The sequence below is a fragment of the Erithacus rubecula genome, assembly GCF_903797595.1.
Source record: "Erithacus rubecula genome assembly, chromosome: 6".
NCBI classification, from domain to species: domain Eukaryota; kingdom Metazoa; phylum Chordata; class Aves; order Passeriformes; family Muscicapidae; genus Erithacus; species Erithacus rubecula.
Window position 1 is genome coordinate 35,568,646 of NC_136688.1, and position 26,152 is coordinate 35,594,797.

The 26,152-nt window shown below is 35.1% G+C and overlaps 1 protein-coding gene across 7 annotated transcripts in view; it reads left to right on the forward strand.

Moving 5' to 3' along the window:
* Nucleotides 1-26,152, forward strand: part of NPAS3 (neuronal PAS domain protein 3) — a 582,446-nt gene that overhangs the window by 272,984 nt on the left and 283,310 nt on the right. For 5 of the 7 annotated variants that reach the window (XM_079310215.1, XM_079310216.1, XM_079310221.1 and 2 more), the window contains one exon: nt 16,253-16,335. In XM_079310215.1, coding sequence (XP_079166341.1) covers nt 16,253-16,335 — 83 coding nt within the window. The remainder of the gene's footprint in view (nt 1-16,252; nt 16,336-26,152) is intronic. The other 2 variants (XM_079310217.1, XM_079310220.1) reach the window with 1 other exon arrangement.

Below are 26,152 nucleotides of genomic sequence, written 5' to 3' on the forward strand. Positions count from 1 at the left end.
TGCAACTAGATAAATAGCCAAAGGTAGGGTTGAGAAGAAAAAAACTATGGCCCTGAACCGAATAAAATATTAATGTTTTTAATACCAATTTGTTAAATGTATTTTAAACATTTATTATCTCAAGTAATTTGTTAAACAGAAAGTTTTCAAGCTGACAGCATGTAAATTTTAGGTGTTTGGTTTACACAGTTGGTTTTATGCATATTCTTCTTGCTTTTGGTTTCTTAATCCAAACCATGCATTCATGAAACTGGAATAAATTTAGGATTCCCTCTGGGTTTACATAAATTGGTTCAAGAAGGGGTCACACCTCTCAGTACAAAAACTGTTTAAGGACTGCTGCAACTATTAGCCAATTAGCTTAATGTTACAACTAACATCCTGTATTGAGTACTGATCTCTGGTATCTGCCTAAATAAATGACTAATATGCCTTCAATTCCCTCAGTGTTCTTCAGCTGTATGACCGCTGCAATACTTTGTGGCTAATAAAATTTGAGATTGACTAATTTATGGGGTAGCTTGACCAAAATATCCAAGTAATCCATTATATATTCATTAGAAACAGGTCCAAAATGAACTCTCTGAGGACTAAGTGGAAAAGTCTCTCTGGGATCAGCTTCACTGAGCTTTTTAGATACATTGGCACAAATCATGTGGAGGATCTTCTGTGGTTTTAATGCAGCAATTTATCTACATTTTATAGTTAAACTTTAAGCATGAAGTAATTAGAGGTCCCCAAGCTTGAAATTCATACACCTTGGTTTTTTTTATTCCTTAAATTGATTCCACACAAATCTGGCAAATCAAGTATTTGACAAATGTGGGTTGTATGTTTAAGCTCTATACTAAACTTCCAGATAGGGTAAAAACTCCTTCCTTTTGTTCTGAGAGGTTTTGAATGTAGAAATGGGTAGGAAGCCTGTCTGTTAGTGAGGGTCACTCTGCAGCCTATTGTGTTGTGCAGAAATATTCTCTAGTCCATAATCAAGTACACTGTGGCCATTAAGTACTGCACCTGTTGTCCAGATGGGCTAACAATAAACATGACACAGTCAATCATGCCTGCAGAATAGGGTGGACAGAAGGCTTTGGGGGATGTTTCCAGAGTCTTCCTCTGTTAATGTAGACCTTTACATCTATACTGTTGGTTGGTGGTTGGGCGTATCTGAGTTAGTGCATTTTAATTTTGGAATCGTTCTGAGAAGTGATTCCAAGGGGTTCTGTGGAGTTTTGTGTTTTAAACTGACATGGCAGCTCTCTTTGTATTAACTAAGAGGATTATTATTTGACAAAGAATGGAACAAGAAATTTCTAAATGTTAAGAAACATTAAATACCATCAACATTGCTCTAACTTTAAATGCAAATAAAGCTTATTCTCTCTGCTAAACTTCATCTATAACAGGATATTTTTAGAATAATGAATCATTTATTAGTTTTGGTAATTTTGTATTATGACAAGTTATTGAACACACAATTATGTGGAGTACTGCAATATGAAGCATAGAATCAAAACTCACTTTCATTGAATAGCTCCTTTATAAAAGGGTTTGGGAGTAAAAGTACTTCAAATACCAGAAAGGCCTATATCCCATTTCTCTTCTAACAACATCCTTTATTGGATGAGCAATTCAGGGAAAGGAGAGATTTAGAGATTTTACTTGAACTTGAATAAGCACCTGCCCTGTGCACTATTTAAAATATTCTCCTTTATTGTTTCAGTATTTAAAAATATTTGGGGTAGTTTACCAGCATGCTTATATTTAAAAAGAAACACTATTTTTAGATTGAGTGGACATTGTTAAAGGTCCACTTCAGTCACAGTTTTCTGAAAATATCTTTTAAACATTTAAGTTTTTGGAAGTAAGTAATTAGAGAAAATGTATTGTAGTAAGTCATCTCCAAAGATTCTCTCGTGTTACTTAAAACTCATAAAGCTAAATAATTTTAATTCAGGAAACTGAAGGACAAAATTCCGAAACAATAAATCAGTTTAAATATTTTCAAGCGTTGCCAAAAAGGCTTGATGCCAGACAGTAGTTTTTGTAAGTTTAATGCAGTATGATATTAACTGGGAGTATCATATAAGAGCTGGCATGAATGAGCAAGAAAGTAGTTTCAAACTGGTTAGTTAACAGATGCAAAAGTGTATGATTAGGAAGTGCTGGTATTTGGTCTCTTGTCTGTTGATAATTACAGGCAAGAATGTCCAAATTAAGCATATTGGTTCTGCAGTGTTTCTTGAAGTGGTTCTGTGATGCCACTTCCCATCATTCATGTGATTCCAAAGGAAGAAATAAATATAAATACTGATGAATGGGACAATGTGAACCTCAGGGAGTTTGGCAAAGCCAAATACAGGGTCCTGCACTTGGGTGACAAAACTTCCCAATGTCAGTACATACTGGAGGAATGGGTTGAAAACAGCCCCGCACAGGCCTTAGGGATACTGGTGGATGAAAAGTTTGGTATAAATTGGCAAGGTGCACTTGAATCCCAGAAAGGCTGAGATATCCTGGGCTGCATCCAAAGGCACAGGCTAGCAGATCAAAGGGCTATTTTCCTACTCTGTTCTGGCTCTCATGGGACCCCACCTGGAGTATTTCATCCAGCTCTGTCTTTTTTGTCCCCAGCACAAAAAAGACATTGACCTGTTAGAGTGGATCCAGAGAAGAGCCATGAAAATTATTCTGTGAAAAAAAGACTGACAAATTGGAGGTGGCTCAGCCTGAAGAAGAAGAAAAAGCTCTGGGAGACTTTATTTCAGCCTTTCAATAAAGGGAGTTTATAAAAAACACAGGGAAAGATTTTTTTACCAGGGCCTGTAGTGACAGGATTGTCATAGAATAAGTTTGATTAACTGTATCATTCTCCCTGAATAGTCTCAGTAGTACTAGTGCTAAGCTCAAGTTGTGACCTGAGAACTAATAAAAAAGGAATTGGTAACCTTCACTTGGACTTTTTGTGGCATCCTAAGATGGAGCCTGTTACAGTGCAAGGGTGCATAAATCCATAAATGTACAAAAGGCAATGGTTTTAAACTGAAAGAGGGTAAATTTAGATGGGGTGTAAGGAATAAAACTTTAATGTAAAGAGTTGTGAGACAGGAGGCTACACAAAGAAGTTGTGGAAGTGTTCGAAGTTGGACAGGGCTTTGCACAACATGAACTAGTGAGGGATGGTCCTGCCCCTAGCAGGTCCTCCCCATAGCAGGGGATTTGAACTAAATCATTGATTGATATTATCTATCAAATATTATCTTTGTTTGTTGGTTCCAACTCAAACCATTCTGTGATTCTATGGAAAAAATGATGGATGGATTTTCCCAAAAGCTAGTGCTATGCCTGATTTGTGGATTCTGTACCACACTGTGAAGAGAGCTGGAACTCATGACATTTTGTCATAAGAGTGTGATGTTTGGACATCATAAAAACGTCTGGTTCTATTCTTTGATCGATAAAAGTAAATTATTGAGGACTTTCTGGAAATTTCATCTGGTGTTTACCAATGACAAAAATACACTCCTATGTTGAGTCCAAACTGTAATTATTGTCCACATGATACAATAAAACATAGTAACCAAAATAAAAAATTAATAGGAGATATTATGTTTTTATTATTGTTATACATATCCTGCATTAATAATATGGATTCTAAGGAAATAGTATTTAAAAACTGGTATTGTGAATTGTATTTGTTACAATCAAGTTAACACTTGATTTGTTATTCTTTGATGATACATGGACTAGTATAAATTCACTCTCCTTTCTAGTAAGCACTATTTGAGGAAGAGTTTAAATATATTGCTTTCCCCAGTGCAGATAAATTATTATTTTTTAGGTGTTTAACCTAAAAATAAGGATAGGTTGCAACCCTTTGGAGTTCCTGTATCATTAACAAACAGGCAAGAGGTTACCTCCCCTTTAATGATAAATTCTTGAATCTTTGATGGAGTGAATAGTGGCTTCTCTGGGCTGTGATTTTAACTTTGATATTTTTTAATTCCCTCCCAGACTGGGCTTTCTGGAATAGCATCCAAGTGTTTGGGGATGGGTTTGTGTTTAGTGAGTAAATTTAAATTGTTTGGCTATTTCAACTTAATAAGTATCCATGTCAGTATTTTCATGCCCAGTTGCATTGCCTTCTGGAGTTTCAGATGCCTGAGAACGTGATCCATTTCACCTCCTACAACACAGCTTTGGGTCCTCAGATCATAATGAACTTCTTTCCCATAAGAAATATGTGTGGTTGGAAGTGCCAATTCAAGTAAGCTGGTGTGAAATAGGAAAATTAAGGGAAGAAAAAAGAAAAGTGTGAAAAGAAAAGATGAGGTAGTGTAATAGTGGAAAATGAGATGGAAAATGGATGTGTTCAGACCGTTTTCCTAGGATTTTTTTTGTACAATGGTTTTTTGTTCATTAACTATTAACAAGTTAATTAGGGATTAACTAAAACACCTTCTTTAGGCACAATATGTTTATACAGCAGCACATGCTAGTTTGGGGACTTGAAGCTGCCCAGTTGTGGTAAAACAGAGATGAAGAAGTTAGTTTATCTTTCTTCTTGGGAAAGCCTTTTTAGCACAGCTAGACCTTATCAGTGGCCACATTAACCCATTTACAACTATTTCATATTTGCCTTCATTTGACTACAAAAACATACCCTTAGCTCAGCTCAAAGCATTATGTGCCAGTAGGTCAAAAGAATATTTGAACCTCACAAAACAAATGGATTAGCAGCACCTGTGTTGTGTGTGCTGGCAGAGCAGAGTCCCTCTTGTCTGGTTAGCTTTGGTTATAGACAATCAAGTGGTCATAATAAGTATCAACTACCTGGTGAACATAAGCAAACAGCTTTAAAATTATGTTTAGTTTCAGATCATATTCTTCAAAATATTATTTCCTTTTTTACAAGTGTTTTGATTTTTCAGTCTACTTCTGCCATTCATTTTTCCTTTTAGTCTTTTTTTTTTTCTGAAGCCATCATTCACCAAAATGAGCCTTTCTCTTCAGAAGCCATTTGTCCATGAGCTGTCACAGTAGTGTCTTTTCCAGCCATGTAGATGCCTCCACATTCCTCAGATCCTTCCTCTCCTCTAGAAGATAGACTCAATATTATGACAGAATTATTCTCTGAAAAGTTTGAAACAATTTTTCAGTGATACTTTTGAAAAATTTGGGGCTGTTTTATTTAATAGTTGTTTTTCCTCTTATTTGTAGACAGAAGTAGAATATACCTTGCAATAATATTGCATTTGTAAGGCAAAGCCTTTGCACTAAAAGACTTGTTTGTCAGTATTCACAGAAAACTTGCTGAATTTCTGACTTGTCCTACTACAACATTGTTGAGGGGAATCTTTTTTTTTCAAGCAAATTTATCAGATATTCAGGTATTATTAACAAAGCAAAATGTTTGATATACAGCAGGCAATTTAAAATAATCCAGAACACCCTTAAGCTATCATATTTGTAACAAAAACTGTCAGGATTCAAACTGTCTTACAATAGGTTGCTAAAAGAAACAAGAAGAGCAGATGAATATTATCAGGCATTACTCATTAGTTTTTCTGCAGGATGTATAAATGCCTGAAAAAGAAGTGTGTTCTTTGTTGAGTTTGAGCAGTCTTCATTCAACTCTGTATTTTAGTTTAGGTATCATATTGCATCATACTTTAAGAAAAATAACTTTGCTAAATTAATGAGCTTGTTTTGCAAAGTATATAGCTGTAAAAATTAGTTCTTCAGGTGGACTAGGCACAAGAAATATGTTTAAGAATTAAAAGGTGATTTTGGTAAGCAGTAAAATACAAGCAGAATTTAAAGGAGATTATTTCAGTGAAATCTCAGCTTACACATTATTGAATTATTGTATCAAGAAAATTTTTTCTCTTTATAGCAAATGCATGCTTGTATTATATTAGGTTTGGGTGTGTATAACAAAAAGTAATTAGTGAAGTAACCAAATGTAATGAGTTATTAGTATAATTGTAAAATTCTTAAGAAAAAAAAGAAATTAAAAATGTATTTATCAGTGCTAATCGAAAATGCGAAAGAGCTGGTTTAAAGACAGTGTTATCTTGCAAAACAAAACTTTGCTCCCAAAGTCAAGGTAACCATCTGTGTCCATGTCTGATTCAAGTACTGTGTGGGGAATGAATTCTGATGCCTTTAAGTTCATTTGTTAAAGAATACTAAAATATCTGGCTACAGTAACACCCTGAACTTTTTTGTTTAAGGTGTTCAAGACATATTTTGAATGGCGAATGCCTTGCTTTTTCTCTTATGGCCAGAAAGTTTTGACTTCTTCAGGTAGCAAGTGTAAATCTTAGCTATGATATAATCAAATAAAATAAATCTTTTCCCTCACTGCAGAAAGAATCTTAACTAAATTAATTCCTGGAGCTAATGAATGCAACTCAGATGAAGTGAATGATGTGTCTACACACGTTCTCCTTGGCTGTAGAATTTGCTTCCTGTTTTCTCACTACAAGCCCTCACTTCCATTATTATTCTGTCTTCTGATCAAACATCTCTTATATTTCCCTGTTAGGCACTCTTCAAAGGCAAAGGAAACCAGACTTTTCTCACATGACTATTTAAAAAGATCCTTCAGTAAATGAAGGGGGACACACCTTGTGTTGTGTGCTGGAGCTGATAATAATAACAGAAAACATGTTAACTTATTTCTAATTTATTTCAAGCTCATCATCATCATGAGCTTTATGAATTCTTTTAATCTTACCGAAGACTTAAAGACTATGTCATATTTCCAGTAAACTATTCTTCTTACTAGTTATTGGGATTTCCAAGAGATTCTGTCTCCTTTAAAGCTGCTGAAAGAGATTATTACAAGTAGTTGTGCATGTATACACATATGCATTAAGAATACAATCTGAAGTGCTGGAAAATCTTCCTTGGATTTTGGATCAACCTTTTTTTTTTTTTTTTTTCAGTAGGCAGTGCTTTTGAAAAGAAGTAGTTCCATCTCTCAGTTGTTATGACTTAACCAGTATTCTAAAGTGTCATACTATTCCCTCTGAAGACTGCTTCATTAGAACTTGGGGATTTCCATTGCAGCTTTTGCATGCTCATTTTTAAATCCTCAGCAATTCTAAAATGTTATTTTAGTTCTTATGAGAGTTCTTGATGAAAATTTCTAGTGAGAAATTGAGAACCATTTGCAGTAGATTTTAAAAACTTCTTGTGGTTCTACTACGGATGGTCTTGGTAATCTCCTTAAACTTCTTCAGTTATTTTTTGAAATCACCAGATTCTCTATAGTTGCATTTTCTTACAGTCTCTCTTATGAACAGACATTAGCCACAGCTGGAAGACAAGTGAAAGTAATTGACTAGTGGCACACTTGGTTCTTACCAGAATCCTCAGTTAATTACACGGTTCAGTTTTGGCAGCTGATAAAGATTTCTTCCCTGAAATTGTGGATTGATTGCAGACTTTTACCGTCTCATTTCATTTATGAATTTTCATTAAATCTTTTCTGACTACATCACAAAAAGGGAAAAAAATCTACAAACAAATCCACTACCTACCTGTGTCGGTCATAAAGCCAAGTCCATAGAAGTAGTAAAGCTCTAAAATCACCTTAAAACCAGAAACAACTTTAAACAGTTGGATTCATTTCTGTATGTCACTTACTTTGGCAGAATAATGATGAATTAGTCAGTAATTGTCTGGTTATATCATAGCTGGATTTTATATTCCAGCAGTGGATGTGGCTACTACATTTGCCAAAAGCAATATTTGATATACTTTCAAATGTTAGTGCTCATTTAGCATAAGGAGATCTATTGTTTTTTAGTTTTTCTTAGCAGGGTATGTGTTTGGGGGGTTCTTTTACTTAGCCTGTAAGACAGAAAAAAGTGGGTATGGCAGAAGTGCAGGTGATCAAGACCTACAATGGCTTGTGACATCAGGCGTCAGGTTTTCTTTCTCACTTGCTACCATGTCGTGATCTTCAGCCCCAGTAATGAATTTAAATGGCTTCTATCAAATGTGAAATTTGTTTAATTTTTAGTGTATGATTCCGAATGTGGAACACATTACCTAGTTCACAAACATGTAAAGCTGTTACTTTCTAAAATTACGGTCCATTTGCTGTCAGAAGAGGTTGTATGTATTCCTCAAGGAATTTCTTTAGTGGGTTATTTTGGCCATATAGCAAATGGTTGGCTTCCTGTGCTGACACTTGGCAGTGATAGCATTAGTCCTCACAGCATACAGTACCCTTGTCCATTAACAGTGGAATATTGGAATCTTCAAGTACTCTGGAGACAGCAATAGAAGTTCATAGATAGAATAAAAGAAAGAACTTGATAGAAGCTAATAGAAAGAATGCTAGTTATTAAGCATCTTATTAAGTGTTTTCCTTATTAATTGACTTTTTGTTACCACAGATGAAATAAGTATTTTTTGTCTGTTGGGAGTTGCATTTTACCACTGAGCACTGAAAAAAGTTAAGTTTGTTATTAAAACGGTGTACCAAGACCACCAAAATAATAGGAGAAGTATGTAAGGAAAAGGGGTCTGTGCAAGAAAGCAGAGCTCAGTATAGAAGGGTCTTGTAGGGGAATCTGGATACATTTCAGTGTTAGTGAAAACAGGGAAGGATGTGAATTACAGCTTGCCAATTTTCAACACACCACTGTCTAAGGCATAAAAAGGCAATTGTATTGGCTCTAAGAAGGAGCAGCTCGCCTGTTTTGTTCACAGAATATTCTGAAATAACATTGCCAAAATTTAAGACAACAAAAGAAGGAGAGACATAAAAAAGCAGGATTTCTTTTTGACTTTCAGAAATATATTGCACCTTGCTTCATGTAGCCAGAACAGCTTTTGGTCGCCTTGACATCCTAGTGGCATATGAAAGCCCTGTGGATGGATGGAGCGTTAGATTGGAAGTAATAAGGTTGTGCCTGACTTACCTCCGCATTTGCAGCAGATGTTACAAATGTCATAACATGAACCTTTGGGATCAGGCTGGAAAAAAAAAAGCAAGACAACAGATGTAGGCCTCTTAGTTTTACCAGCAAGTATAGTCTGACACTATATAACACTGTTCTGACTTGATGTTAATACCCTGTCCTCCTCCTGAGAACAGAATCAGTGACACTAGCCATTTCTGTAGCTTTGGAGCTGTAAAGGGGTGCCAGTAGATTTTTTTTCAGAGCAATTTTGATACTAGTTTAAAAATAAGACAATAGAACTGTTATACCAGTAAGAGTCTTACTGTGATATCTGAATAAGTAATCCAGATTCATCACTCATTTCTTCATGCAGTCATAATGTTTATGCATTTTTTCTGCTGGTAGAGCCAAATCTCTCAGAGTGGACATTTATCTAAAGGACTGATAAATTCCTAGGTTTTTAAACCCTTGATTCACCCTTCTTTTGTGTGCCCCTCTCCCCTTGCCTCACCCATCTGTCTCTAGTTCATCTCATTCTCTCCCATACTTCTGCAGACTTTTTCTCTTTACAGCAGATGGTTTTCCTGGGAAGTTCCTATCTCACTTTAATTATTTTTCTTTTCCTACTATTGATTTGAATTGAAAGTATTTGTTCTTCACTTTCTGTGTTGTCCTCTACATGTTGGAGACTGTGAAGTTATTCATTCCTTCTCTGTTTCTCACTAGTTCTTGCCAATGTTCCTGAATTTAGTGGGAGGGGACTAAAATGAATGCAGGAGTATGGGCCCTTGTATTTTTTTCCCCCTGTGCTTCAATTTAAAGCAGGGGTGATTCTGTCTGCCACATCACTCCCTCAGGTGCTGCCATTCTTGAACTGGAGGCTTAGTCCTCTCCCTGAAGAATTTCATTGTCAGGGAGAAGAGTGGGGGTTCTCCCATGAAGAATTTTAATCACCCTGTCTGTAGCTCTTTTGAAGGAGGCACAATAGTTCCTATAGTAACTACTACAGTGTGGGAGAAAGGCCAGTGCTCCCGCCCCCAGCCACAGATGGAGAACTCTTTGCTTAGATGACTGGAAATTCTTGCACAGCAAAGATTTCATCCTTTACAGTGAAGAGAAAAAAAAAATCTCTGAAATTAACTCTTAAATGTACATGTGTTAATTAAGAAACAGTGCTAGTTTTCAAGGACAGAACACAAAATATACTTATTTTGTTATTGGGCTTTCTAAATCTAAGAAATTCAGAAAAGTTGAAAAAAAAAAAAGAGATATTTAGGACTTAAGAAACTTTGAATCCTCCTCCCACCCACCCTACCCCCACCCCCTGAAGAACAAATCCTGTGGGAAGGAGCAGACCTATAAACCAAATTAAGGTAATTGGAAAAGGAACAGGCTCCTAAAACAGATGAAAACTTAAACTATGACAGTCACTTATCTTGTTTCTTTTTTCCATTAATTTTGAATGTTTCTCAAGGGAAAGATATATCTCCAAATCAAATGATTCCTGTTGAATTAACAAGTGATATAATACCTTCTGATTTTTTGACAACATTTCAATTTTATCAGATTTAAGCTACTGAAACTAAAAAAGCTATTAAAAAAAGTTTGAAAGTATTAAGCAACTTTTAAATTTGAAAAGCAAGTTTTGCAAAAAATTATTTTAATTTCTGGAGCTTTTCCAGAGATGAAAATAATAAACATGCCTGTTATTGTGTTACATATTGCTTTCATTAATTAACTAGTACATTCTTGACAACTAATAGATTATTCCATGGAAAGTTTAGTTATACTTTCTCAACCATGGATTCCCTAATAATGAATTCACATTCTTTACCAGTGATCAGAAGATAGATATCTAAACTATGAGGCATTCTTGTACACAAAAATATAGATTTGAAGTGCTATTGTTAGCTTTGCAAGTTGGTTATCATATATTGCATTATACATCTTACATGTAGTCCTTTGCGACAAATTTGTTCTGATACTTTATTGCTGTGATACTTCTTGGGTAATGGCACAGTATTAATGATTCCCATAGCTTTACTAAACCAAGATAAAATACCTTTCCACATATGTTGCAGCTGCATTTAAGATTTATTTCTTCTTCCCATCTGTGAAGGTGGATAAGAGACCTAAATTTTGGATCATTTGATGGCCTATAGTGAGGTAACTGGTGACATAATTTAATTTCTTTGGATACCCTTTCCAAATCAGAGGACAACACCTCTGCTTACATCATGCTGTTCATATCTCATCTCACTTTAGATCAGGATTTGAATATACATCTTGTATACCAGATGTCCTCAACTTCTAGGCAAAGGGGTTCTCTCTTTCTTTCAAAACTTAGAATCAGTCTTAGGATAGCAAGGAAAAATCTATGGAAAAAAATAATCATCAAAAGGTATTAAACATGAAGTAATTATTTTTTTAAAAAGTTTATGTGAATGTTAGTGTGCAGAAATACTGGAGTGTAATGTTGATTACACTTCATTCTTCCCTGAGACTGAATCCTCTGTTGTCCAGTTTAGCCCTGCAGTCAGTGTCTGTCTTTTCTAAAACACAGCTTTTTAAAATTGCCAAATTACTCGTTATGTCTCAACAGAAAGCTCCCAGATTTCAAGATGACATCTCACCTCTTCCTGTAAAACCACCTTGATTGCCACATTCACCTCCATTTTCTTTCATGAGCATTTGGAGCTGTTCATAGAAATCACAAAAGATATATTTTTATCTAGAATCTATTCTACATGAAAGCAAATATATTAGAAATTGTATTCCCATTTCCACAGATCTTTCTTTCTACTCTGAAACAAAAAAAAAAGTCGCATTCTGGGTAAGAATATTTAGAAGATTATAGCCACACTCATTCTGTGAGCTGTTTTGCACATACAATCATCAGACCACTCTGTTTCTTATGCTCTCTCATCTGACACCATCATGTATTTTGTTGATACCTATGGGGAAAAATATTAGCCAACCCTATGTGAAGCTGCTGTGCAATTAGCCTGATATGGATACATATTTTGTGAATAAAGCTGGTAATTTTCTGTTTTTTGGTGGGGTGTTTATAAACTTTCATATTTATGTGGATCTACTCAGACTTTGCTAATTAAAGTCTGAGTTTATTGACAGTCATAATTAGAGCTCTTCAAGATGAGCTCTGTTTTTTTGTAATTCTTCAGACAGCAGATTGTCTAAAAGGTTGTAGCATGGTGTCCCTATGTCTGCCTCTGCTTCCAAGCGTACAAGAAGTTCTCCTTAAAAAAATCAACACAATTAAATAAAAAATATGAGGACTTTGAGGCTAATTGATAAAAAACCTTTTAGGAGTAAATAAAGGTTAAGAGAAATTAATTTAAAACTATTATTAAAACATCAGAATTTACAAACTCTTTGTTTGAACTTTCCAGAACTTTCCACAAAAGCAGTTTATGTTGAGGGGTGCCATGCAAAGTCTCACAGAAGGTTTTTAGGAGAAAGTGATACTTGTGGTCATGTTCTGCTCTCCCATTCCTGGTGATCAAAGAATACTGTTTATGCTTTATTGGGACTCTGTCTTCACCAGTAGAAAGCCACAGTGAACATCAGTCTTTGGGCTGTGCTCCCACACCTTAGAATTGTGTTTAAGAGGAAATCTTTCCTCTTCAGGGTGCATAGAAATCTTTGTTAGGCTGTGTACATATTTCTCTTCCACAGCTTCCCACTTTTTTTGCGGCACAATTGCAAATGCTCCTGAAGTTGCATTAAGCATGGTTAGACTGCCCCCAAGACACTCTGAAAGGGAGGTGGTTCTTCCCTCACCTCATGCATAGCCAGATTAGTCATTGAGGGAGGAATTGTAAAGAGGAACTAGTGAACACTTGGAATTTTTTTTAATGGAATAATCTTATGCCAGGAATAGACATGTCAGTTTGGATAGTAAAGGTCATAGTCCAATGCCATGGAAAGTAAAACATTTTTGAAGACAGATTCTTTGGCCCCAGCACTACAAAGTACACATGTTAAAGCAATCTCTCTCTCTTCTTGTCACTATTAAAAGTCAATATTTAGTGTAAATATTGTTTCAGCCAACTTATTGATTAATTTGAGCATTCAAGCATTAAACATTGTCAACTAAATACAGGTAATACAAAATATGACCACATGTGAAAAAGTTTATTCGGATATGTTTGCTCATACCACTAAAATAGGAGAAACTTGGAAGAATTTAACCTGGATTTGGGACTCGTTTCCATTGTGACTCCTGTAGTTTGCTTCAGCCTTCTCCACATCCTAATTTTCCCTGCTTCCTGTAACTCAAAAGGGAAATTTATTTCATGAATTCAGTATTTTGTTTCTGTAAAGATTCTGTTTAAAAGGGAATTCACATTTTGAAAAAGGATGTGCATCCACACCTTTAGTTCTGAGAAGGCTGCTGAGCTACTTTGATTTATAGATGTTGTGAAATAAATCTTAAATCTCTTGCTTTTCAAGTTTTCTGTGAGTGGATGAGCTGTGGCTGCTGATAGTTCCATCCACAGGGTGAGAGATTTAGATGACTGGCTGAGGCTTGTGTGATGGAAGCCAGTTCAGTATTTATAGGTTATGTTTTGAAATTTTAGAAAAAAATAACATTGGGTCTGCTTTTTAATGCAAATGTTTCAGTCTGTCTTCCTTTCATCTATTGGCATGCCAACAATCCATTCAATACAAATAAGAAGTTTTGTGCTGTGACTGGACTGTGAGATTGCCATGTTTCTGAAAGGTATCAATGTGACATGCACTCATATACCCAAAATAGCATATTTCTTCTGCTGCAAATAGATATCAAGAAAACTTGAAAGCTCAAGTAAAATAATAAGACAATGAATCCAGATGATAAAATAATTTAAGTTTCCCTTGTTCTGTATTTGTCTCAATATTCTTATCTCATTCTTCAAAATATGAGGAATGATATTTATGGAAATGCATGAAATAAGATGCATATTTAATTTTTTTTTAATCAAAAAAGAGTTGCAGCATGGCTACCAGAAACATAATAGTTTTCTGTGTAACCTATTATCATGGTTTTAAAATTAGGAACTGTCATAAGAACCCCACATCACCTGACTAAGAGCAAGACACCTAAATCCCAGAGTTCTAGTACTATAGAAATGTCAGTGAATGGCATGAAAGTACTACAAGATATTTGTCTATGTATATACTAGCTCCAAGTATGCAGTCATCAATAGAGGATTTAACTGACAAATTTTAAAGATAAGATCTGACCCTCTCTTGTTTTCTAGTTAACTCAATGACTTTAAAGTGATTTCATTTGAGGTATAGAACAGAGGGTCCCAATCAAGGATGACTGATGACTTACCTGCAAGTGTCATTTGAGGATGAAGATACTGTTTAAAAGAGAGCTGCACTGACTTCGGGCACTTCATTCAAATTATGATACTTAAATGCTAAAAACCCTGCAATTGACATAGTAGAATTGGATTCAATATGTAATGGATGCTCTTTGAAATAGTAGAGGGTGGTAATGAAAGGATATGGGCAGGAAACAGAAGGTTATTTGGCAGGCAAATTCCTTTGGTGGTAGGTAAAAGGTGCTGTGTTCAGACAATGTGAGGAAAATATGACATGGTCTAGCTGGGAGAATGAAAGGACCTAAAGGATTTCAGGGAGGTGTTGCAGGTTTACAGGTTGGGGGATTTTTTTGGTCTGTTTGGAAACTAATATGAAGCAATGTCTAGCAAGCCAAAACTGAATTTGCTTTTTTGTTTCTGATAGATTATAAGTGAAATAACTGTACCATGCATCATGCTGACAGCAATCATGATCAGAATACTGAAAATCTTTACGGTGCTGTTTATTTTGTTTAGTCCCATAAGTTAGGATAAAGTTTTTCTAAGAAATACAATCTTGAAGATTTTTCTTTCAAGTGTTAGTGTCTATGTCCTTGAATATAAGAAAAGAGGAGTACTTAGGAAATACCAGCTCTACAGCAGTCTCCATTTGTAATTATGAGCTATTGCCTGAATCTATTAGCTATGAAGCCACCTGTTTGCTCAGTATAAATAGCTTAGAATTTCCTGCAAGGAAATTACATGAAACATCAATAAGAAATGATATTACATTTTCAGGTCAATATGACTATCATTACTTGGCATTTATCTTTTCCTACTGATATCATGTTTGGCAGCCAGTATCATAGAAGAGTAAGAAATTGTTGCTCTGTATTTTGTTTCCATTGGTGTTAAATTGGCCTGTTCGGTAATGGCAGTCATTCATTCTGCTTGTTTTAGTGGCTCCTTGATATTTCATTTTTCTTATCACACACTGTAAAGACAGCAATACGTAAAGATGGACTAGTGCTGTGATGGTTTCAGAGGCATTAGTCTCTCATCAGGGTCTTGGGATGTAAATGCTTTTGTACACACTTTAGAAGGGTGCATAATGAACTTTGCCTCTTCTCTCTGCTATGGATATACCTGGTTTTGTCACTAGGACAGGAAAGGAAACTTCCTGCAGCCCTGTGCCGCCTTTTCTGGGCTCTGGCTTTCTCTGATCTTGTGGAAAGGTAGCTTAGGCCTACAGTAAATGGATACATTTGGTTATTTGCAGACTTAATTTCTGGTTTTGTGTTCCTGGCATACAGAGACAATTTAAAGAATATTCGTTTTGTGATTTCTCAGCTTTTTTTGTAGTTACCGCTGCCTTTGAAGCATAACTACCTATTATTCACTTTGTACTTTTAAACTATATAATTTAATGTAGAAGCTAAAGTTTGGAGTACCTATTCCAGCAACTAATATGGCTATCTGGGATACTAAAACACTTCTCTACACTGAGAAAAACTTTGATATAGATGTGTTTACAAATGGTGGCTTTTTAAAATGTTGTTTATTTCATTTTGCTTTCAAATAATAACATGTTCAGACAAACCTCTCAGATAAACTAGTAGAACAAACTTCCTAATTCATGAGCAGTATTTAGTTCTTATCCCCACATTTCAAAACATTTACAATATGTGTAGGGTCTCTGTCAATAGTATTTTTCACTGCATTCAGTGTGCTTTCATCACCAGGAACCTACAGGGATCTGAGATGTATCTGAACAAACAATTTCCAGACTAACTGGACATTTAAATAGATTGCTTTTTTGAAAAAATCTGTATTTTTTTATCCTTCAAATTTGACTCTTAAATTGCATATGAAACTAGCAAATTTATATACTACATAGAAAGCAAAAACTAACACTGCTGTATTAAGATGAAAAAGATTTAAATAGTTAATGTCAGTGATGAGGATGCGTGAGAAATGAATGTGCAAACCTTGCAACATAACTGTTTTTTTATTCAGTTATAGGTGCCCAGCGCAGGAGAAGTCCCAGTGCCCTTGCCATTGAAGTATTTGAATCACATTTGGGAAGTCATATTTTACAGGTAAAAAATGGCTTTTCCAAGAAAAATCAAAATATCTAACTAGTCATATTTCTGCCAATATTTTGAATAGTATTGTTATCAGCACTTATATTGATGAGATTTTTTTTTTTATGCTCATATTTCTTGTATTTTGAAAGTCCATAATTGGGAGACTGTTAATGAGAGGGAAAGCAAGTGCTATTTTAGCTGAATCACAATATTTTGTTGTTTAGAAGTGTGCAGGAGGTGTTTGCTTGCAGAATGCCCTTTTGTGTGAATGTGTGTACAAGCTGATGTTTTGTGCTGGTGATTTCTCATGTCATGTATCAACTTAAGGTTGGGGTTTTTCCCCCCCCCCTTTGGTTTATAAGCAGTGCTTTTCTCTATGACATCCCAGTTGTCACAATTATATATCAGAAATTTGGAGCAATCTGCAGAGGTTAAGAGATGAGTAGAAGCCTCTTAGGTGTCCTTAGCTGTGGGCTGAAAACTGGTCTGGTATTTGTCAAACAAGTTCGTCACATGGCACAAATCATCATGTTCCAGGAAGACTCAACTGAAAAACAGTGACCTGATGGAAACATTCTTGTGCATGATTAATTCTGCCAGGGTTACTACAACCTTTCTTAGGTTGAAGTAATCAAATGTGGAGTACAAGCAGTTAAGAAGAAAATGTAGTATGTTTTGCAGTAAGGCAAGCCCAGCACTATGGAAATAAAACCCACACAGTCTTTTCTAAGTGTGGCACTGAATAACTGCTCTTATTTAGCAATGTACACAGCTTCGCAATGCAAATATATTGTCTGGTGTATTATCTTTTGAGAGGTATGAGAGAGGTAAATTAGGATATTATCATGAGAAATATTCCACTTAATTTGAAATGATTGAGAGCTATCTCCGTACTAACTCAGCTGTGATATTCAAAAGCACTATAGATAATGTCAAAATTTTCACATCTTTATAAAGTAACTAAATGCAGAATAGCAACAAAGATAATTTTAGGAAAACATGAAATTAACTAGTAGAATTAATTTCTCTTTGGAACAAGAGTCATGAATGAAATTATTTGCTTAGTTGTGCACTCGGCAGAGGTCTAGGTGAAGTTTTTGATCCTGTAAGTAAATACCTTTGTTGTAGTTATTGTGTCCGAGATCTGCACCAGTATCTACAGCACTGTGTTTGCATGTTAGGCAGGAGCACTGCTGTGCTGTCTCATACACGTAGAAAAAAATTAAGAACCAGGGTTTTGTGACATTTCAGCTTACGTAATTTGTCAGTGTGTTGAGTGCATAAACATATCATATATCCTAAAGGTATGGTTTTTACAATATTACTTATAACTCATACATAAATAAAACCTCATTGAGACCGATTTATTTAAAGTCTTTAGGTATTAAGTATGACTCTGACATATGAAAATGAAAAAACCTAGGATGGCCGCTTTGAAACAACTGGATATTTGAGTTTTTCACATACTAAATATTGAAACAATTAGTGACTTTCATCCTTATTTAAACTAGATTCTACTTATGGGTTGTTGGGGGTTTTTTGATTGGGTTTTTTTGTTTTGTTATGATTTTTGTTTGTTTTAAATTTATTTGTAATAAATTAAGGTGTTTTCACGGTATAACTTCATCATACTACTACTGAAAAAAACTCTGTATTGCACTTGTACTCAAAACTGAGGATTTTAAATCAAAATTACTATCAGCTTTGTACTGGATATCTGTTGAGGTGTGGCCTTTTTAAAGATGATGATGCTTTTATCAAAGTAATCCCATGAATCTCTCAGGTGATAATAGGAAGTTCCACTCTGATATTTGCAAGATAGACTGTTAAAGATGGAAAAAGGACAATATGAATTAAGACTGGTGACAGGTTTATCATGACAGGTTAAGATTTTGTCTTATTTTAGCAGAGCAGTCAACCCTCAGGAGTAAAACCTGGGTCATGCATTCAAATGCACCAGTTCTAAACAGCTCAGAATGAACTTCAAAGTACTGCCTTGTGGTCTAATAGGTAGAAATATAATGACCAGAAGACAAAATTATTTTTAAAGCAACAATTGGACTGACACTGTGGTGCAATACAGTTCTAACATATTCTCACCTAGTCTGCTTCTCAGAGAAATTATTTTCAAATAAGTGTCGTGATAAGTATTGCTTGCAAGTGAAGTAAGCAACCTTGATTGTACCTTGGAAATTTTGATTTCAGAGTCTACTATCTGAAGAATTTGAATTAATAGTTGATGTAATCCCTTTTGCTATTAATGTTTTGAAGACTGGGTTAAGTGTAAGCTCAGAAATTAAGGAGCCTCTCTAATGTTTTTCATATTTTGATACTTCAAAATTTATTGATAGACAAATATGTATAATACAGTAGATTTTTTAAAAGTAGATATAATTTATTTTAAATAATGTTACAAAAACAGAAATGGAGGTATGTATTGAGATATTTTTTGTATTTTGAGTCTACAAGCAGGTAGTGTCAGTCATGTCTAGGTATCCATTTTATACATTAATCATGTCTATACATATTAAATCCATGTATTTACATATAATGCTTAGTTATCATTGAATGAAGCATGTCTTCATCCATGCTTTTTTTTTATTATTAAGGAATCAAATGTTTAAATACTGCTTAAATGATGATTGATACAGGTGCTAAAGGTTTTCTCCCATATGCAGTTAAGTGCAGAAAATAAAAAAGTAAAACTCTACCAGTAATGAGGAAAAAAAAAGTTTAAAAGTTTTTGATTTTGATCTGAGATAGCATTTGTGCCCAGGGATCATACAGTTAATTCTGTTTCATTAATGGCAGACTTCATGAACTCCAAAAACTTCAACACACTGTTACCTTCACATAAATTCAGAGATGAAAAATTGAGTAAAAACCCTGATAAAAGGAAACTTAATACTTATAAAGTAAATACTTTTCATTTGCATAAGGTAAGGCTGGATGCATCTTTGCATTTGTCTTTTATACAAATCTAGATATACCAAGAGTCTTATACTTTGCTTACATACAAAATCCAACACTCATGCACATCCTTATTAAGAGGTTGGTGAGGCACAGGCACAGGTTGTCCAGAAAATCCATGGCTGCCTCATCCCTGGAAATGTTCAAGGCCAGGTTGGATGGGGTTCTGAGCAACCTGGTTTAGTGGAAGGTTCCCTGCCCATGACAGAGGGTTGGAACCTGGTGATCTTTGAGGACCCTTTAAACTCAAATCAGTCTAAAATTCTATGATTCTGTGTCCAAAAGTCTCCAAGCCACAGCTGATTGCTGTATATCATGCTGAAGAGATTCCCAGTTTTAGGTCACAAGCCAAAGGCACTATCCACTCTGGGCTCGTGGAAAAGAAGACACCACAAAAGACAATTGCTCAAAATTATGTCAGAATCTTTGTCAGTGTAATGCCTTTTAAATGTTTTCCAAGTAGAACCACCTGAATTATGAATAGTAGAGTAGGATGTAATGGAGGATAAAAGTAGATAATGGCAATATGTTAATTAATTTTTGACAAGATTTTTGATCTATCATATTATGGGCTTTGTTTTTCCTGTCCTATACATTCTTTTTCCTCTGCAAAAATGGTGTTATAACATGAATAGAGATCTTCTGTTACATATATATATATCTCTCAACTAAATCCACTAAAAAATTTTCTGGTACCTGCTATTTAAATTTTGGCTTAAATTGGTTGTAAAAATTAGCAAGATTTTCATAATTTTTTCAGGACCTCTGGATTTTTTTTACCTGCAACTTCATTGCTACTGAGGAGGTGTGAAAAAGGGTCAGTAACCCCATAGTCTTCTTATAATCAGGAATGATCAGGAAATGTAGAACTAAATATAGAGAAAAGGGAAAGTTAGTGAATATATTTGCATATGCAAATTAGCTTAATTGATACTGCTTGCCTCTACAGGGATTTTTCATTACAAACTGGAGTGCTACATTGTTCAGCTCATATTGAGTAATTTAGTAACTAATGAGACCAGTTTGCACTAATTTGCATATGATAAATGAGCTTAATTGCAGTAAATAACTTGGAGGCATAATTACTTAATTTTCCTGTGTTGCATGGCTTTTAAGTTCACGTATGAACAACTCAAGATAATTTTGCATATTTAAATTAGTTGCTTTTAAAATTCTTGAACAAAAAAGAATACACCTTACAATTTGAACTGTAAAACAATTAAAAGTATAATGTACATTGCGTTCAAATAAAATTTAACATTTTGAAAATATATGTTTCTTTCTTTAAAAACACCAGTGCTTTTTTAAAGATTAAATATTTGGAATCAATCAAAGTGGAATAGTTATAAAGTCAGGCTAGGATGGAAGGCTGGTCTAAGTAATAACAGGAGTGTGTATCTGAACTGTAGTGAGCAGTGCACATTTTGTAATTCTGTGTACAAGAGTGGTAACTTTCATAATTCCATTCTTTGCTTCAGCAGTGCCTATTCAACTGTTAAGAAACTCTAACACTTTCATATAGCTTTATGTACACACCACATACACAGCAACTTAGACAATAGTTGTCTTAGCTTGTCTATACTGTCCTACCTCATTTTGTGTGAAGAAATCCTTATGTTGGAGAGATACTGAAGTGTCAGTGCAAAAATGTATCTTTTTATTCTTTTTGTGGGCATGTTCATTTGGGATTACTGGTGAACAGCTCTTAGGGTGTCGATTTGTACTAGCTTCAAAACACACAAACAAAAGCAAAGAAACAAACATAATCCAAAATTAAACTCATTGGAAGACTATAGTTAATTTCTGCCATGTCCCTAAAGTTATTGCACATTAGATAATTTTGATAGATTTGATAGAATTGAACTACTGAACTAGACAGAGAAAAAAGCTAGCTACCAATCTCATTTATTTCCATGGCAAGATCTGTTGAGCATCTGTGATTTATAAATGGATGGCAATTACTGAATTCTCCTCTGCTTCATAAAGGTCCCCACCTACCTTCCTAGAAGCTTTTCATAAGCCTTGTTGAATGTTATCTTGGACATTTTTTGAGACTTGCATTTCCCTTTCACTTTGTGTTGTACCTTTCTCTCCAAGTATTTTGTGGTGAGGAAAGGTCTTTGTAATTGCAGTATCAGATTCAATGAGAAGAAAAATCACATTCCCATTAAGATCCAAGAAAAAGCAACCTCAGTGCAAACAATCTGACCATATAGGTTGTATTTTTCATCAAGTCAGAAGTCACAAACTACAAACAACTTAGCTTGAATGAAGTGGTTAACAATGTACAGAGGATACATGTAGAGAATGTCCAGTTGTGTCCAAGATCACACAACAAAATCATCCGAAATATGCACAAGGCCCGTAAGGCCTTGTTTTACTTCCTGCAAACCTCTGTATCACCACAGCCTTGATCATGGAATGCCATCCTAGAATAGGAGCAGAATTTGAGCTGCTGGGAAGCTACAAATGGCTCAGATGCTGCAATTTGGCTTTATCCCACGCAGTAGTCCAAGGCTTTCCATGCATGAAAGGCAGTCTTGGTTCATGTGCTTTTCACTCCACTGGAAGCCTGAGATGGTGGATGGACCTTCATGGAAATTTAATAGTCCCTTTACCTTCATCCTCTAGAGAAGCCATGGGCTATTAAACCCATTGATGTTCTTTTAGCTTTTCATTTAAAGTCAACAAATAAGCAAACCACCCACATCCTATGGATGTAAGAAGCCTGATGAATTACTGGCATTGTGAACAATTGAATAATGCCTCTCATCCTAGTAGTTTGATATTTTTGCTAATTATTTTTATTAATGTATCCAACATGGTAATAATAAGACTAATATAAAATAGTACACATATAACCTGTTTGTCAATTTACTATGCTTCAGAGAGGGACCCTTATTAATGTGCAGGTAAATGTGCAGATAAATACAATTTCTAGTGAATCATTCAAGGTGATGCCAGTACCATATAGAGTAGTTGAGCCATTGGTTTGTTTTCTGGAGCATGTCAGCTAAGCTTAAATATCTCAGGAAAGAGGAAAATTAATGTTTCTTTACTCCAAGTGAGCACTCTACCAATCTTCTGTTTGCAGGTAGTTAGTATCCCATCCACCTGCACTCCTAAACTGAGGTAAAAACAAATCTACCATTGTGCTCAAGGGGTTGATCCCATCCAACTCTTCAAGCTGTGTAATAGCTGCAAATAGCAGACTGAACCATATTTGGGATACTCTCAGAAGTACTCAGGGTCATGTGAATGATCAACTAATGCAAACAAAGATTGTTAGTATCTCAGTAGTTACAAAATAAAAGGCTTTTTCCCATCTTCAGCCAGAAAAATTGGAAGTTGTTATCAGGAAAATGTTTTCACATACTCCTCAACTTAATGCAGTTTTATCATCCAGTTTGTAATTCAATGTTATCAAATACAGAAAGTGTAGAATGAAATACCAAATGTGAAGGGAATTTTCATATCATTTCTCTCTTGTCCAAGTGGGTCTTGTCCTCCATTTCTGTCACTATTTTTGTAGCATTATAGACATACTTTTAGAAAAGTGGTATTCTATCAAGCTTTCTAGATGAAAAGTGGAAAGAATTCAGCTACAGTTTCACTACAGTACTCACATATTTGGAAGATGTTGCTATTAATCCATAATAACTAGATTATAATATAATAAGACAATGACACCATTCATCTTTTAAAAAATAATTTTGCTGGAGAGTATGTGGGTAAAGTTCTCCATACATTGTAAATATGTGTGTCAAGCATGCAACCAGTCTAGATTGGGCAAAATTTTTGAAAATGTTTTGTTAAGGCAAATTAGAGAACAGTAACCAGAACAAGTTATTTACATTTTTGTAATGAACAATTGTGTATGGTACAAAAGTTGCACACAATTGGAGAAACAACTTTCTCTTGAAGGGAAAAATGTACCAATACTTTGCCTTGTAAGCCCATTGTTATTTAGGTATTAAAATCAGCCAAGCAGTATGAATAATCATAAGTGAATGAGACACAAAGTTCTAAAATTTTTCTTCCCCCACAAATGTGTACAACTTTGTAGTATTTTAAGTAGATAGAGGCAATAGAAAAAAAAAAAAAAAAAAAAAAAAAAAGAAGTTGACTGTCTAGATTGTAGCTGAGTGGAAGTCTAATTTCTTTCAATATTTGAATTATTATAGGGAGTCCCATCTGACAAGAAAATATAAAAAGTGGGAAAAGAGACAGGAAAGTGTTTGAGTGCAATAAAATATTAGGGAGAAGATTTATCTTCTCATTTACTATTTTCAGTCATTCTGAGTATTACATAACGAGGTTCTCTCTGTATAACACTAGTCAACACAGAAATGGTGACACAAGACTAAAGGTGAGGAAGCAGCAGATGGTAGTACTGATGGAGGATTTTTCCAGGCTGTAAAAGGTGTCAGGAGAAAAGACTTCTACTGGCTTGGAAATTTGTGAAGGGCAATTGCTAATGATGATGTCAGTGGTGCACTTTCTGAGAATGAAGAAGACTGTTCAGCTTCTTGTTTGTACTGGGTTAAAGGGGTAGACTACTAACTGACATCTGTTAGCATGTGTCAAAGGCAGACAAAGAGAGGAAAATGTGAAAAGGCTGACAAAACTTAGAGTATGCTGGAGAGCATAGATCTGTGCTGTCTGAAAGTAAAAATTTTTGGGATGAAGTAGAGATTAAATTATGCATGACTAGCCAAAAATAAAATGGAAATTAAATAGATTAATTAAGAGGAAATAGTTGTTACAGATCAAACCACTCAGCAGAGCAATGTTAAACTTTCTATATTAGTGAAGAGCTGTGCATAAATGCAGTGAGACAGAACGAGTACAGAGCAAGTCAAAACTGAAGATTTGGAGATCATATAAAAATTCTTTGAGAGAATGATTTCTGTAGGGAATATATTCAGTACTTAAATTTTGAATCTGAACCTCCTAATTGTCAAGTACAGCCTATATTTATGAGTTTTCTTCCTGACATAAAGTGGCATCCAGAGAGTTTGGGTATAAAACCAAAGGGAACACCAAATGCTCTCAAGAAAATGCAGTCCAGAAATTGAAGAAAGAGGAGAAAAAAAGGCATTTATTTAATCTACATCTCTATCCAAAATCAAAAGCATTTAGTATGCAACTATGTTTTCTCTAGAATAGTTGACGATTATACAGTTCAGCTTAAGCAGAGATATAATAGTAATAAATGGGATGCTGTATTGCCTCAGTATAAACTGAACAATGATGGATTTATGATGTAAGAGATTGTATATATGCTGATGAAAGTATAAGTTTGTAGAAAAGATACAATAATAAGTGGACAGGACCAAAGCATATTAGGCATAAAATGTAAAAATTAAAAATTAAAAAATCAGCAAGCGAGGAGAATATTAGCATACTGAATGCTGTATTGAGTAAAGATAGGCACACAATCTGCTTGGAAGCAGTAATTTGGGGTTACATGAAATGTGCTTATTGATTGTTTAAACTCCACACCCAAACACAGTTTAAAGGCAGGAAGTCAGTGCAAATGCTGAGATATTTTGAAAAGAGTCACAGGACTTTGCTAAGAAAAGATTACTATCTTGCTTTGCTGTGTGCCTTTCCAGGGACAAGGAATCTCCAGTAAAGCTTTCCCTTTATGATTTCAGGATAATTCTATTTCATCTTTCTGTGGATTTCTATAAATTCTGCCTAGGAATCTGTTCACGCTTGATCAGCAATCGCTTCTCAAGTACTTTGTAGATTGACAGTCTTCTCAGAAGATCATACTCTTGTCATAAAAGGGCAAACTCTTATACTTGATGTTAATTTACTTAGAAATTTAGAAATCTAATTGTGCATTTTATACTAGTTTAGTGATTCAGGGTAAAGATAAGATGTTGAAGCTGAAAGTAGGCAGGAAAACTGAGAAATTTTAATGTTGTGGGCCTCTATTCACTGTTGGATGCTCTTTTGCACTTTAAACATGTGTAAATGCCACTGCATGCTATGATATGGCTCTGGTGTTACACCAGTTTAAATTATAACAGAGGTTAACTTGATACATTGCATGATTCTAAAAAGGGCTAGGAACAAAGGCTAGATCAGAATCTGAAAAGGTTAAAGGAGTTGCACAGACAGCACTGTTACAAAGGACATCTCAGGTCCATTAGCTGGAACACGTAGCAAGAGAATTTCCTGGGTTCAGGAGACTCAAAAGGTGCTAATTTGCATACTCCAATTTGTCCCAGTCATAGCAAATGCATTAGATTGACTCCATAAGGGCAGGGCTTTCAATCTGGAGTTATGGCAAAGGTACAGCATCCGAGCACTTGCTGCCCAAGGGGTTATATGCTAAAAGGAGACTGGGGAGGTGTGAGAAACAGCAAATTGTTTTGCAATTGGAGCTTGGAGCAGTACACTTAAACCTGCATTTCATATGGAAACTATATATAGAGAAGTGTGCAGTTTCATTTAATAAAAAAATATTTGATCTGAGCAGTACATGTACACATAGAGTGGTGTGTTATTTAATTCCTGAGAAACTATTTGAAGAAAATGACATATCTCAGCCCTGTTTCTTGACCATTTTGTTGTCACCTGCTGAGTGTTGTCATTTCCATAGCCAGTGGGCTGTATTGAATCAAACAGAGGGAATAGGTCATTAAAAGAAGTGGAGGAGTTTTTGCAGCCTGTAGAAGCTGAAGGAGGATATTTTTTTCTTCAGGTACATCAACAGAACTCTAATGGAGTCTGCATTCAGCTATGATTTGAGGTTTTGCCCTATATTTCTCTGAAGTAAGGTGCCTTGAAAAGTATAGGCAGCATAAACTAATGTGTGGGTTCACTAGGAAGAATTATACCCTCT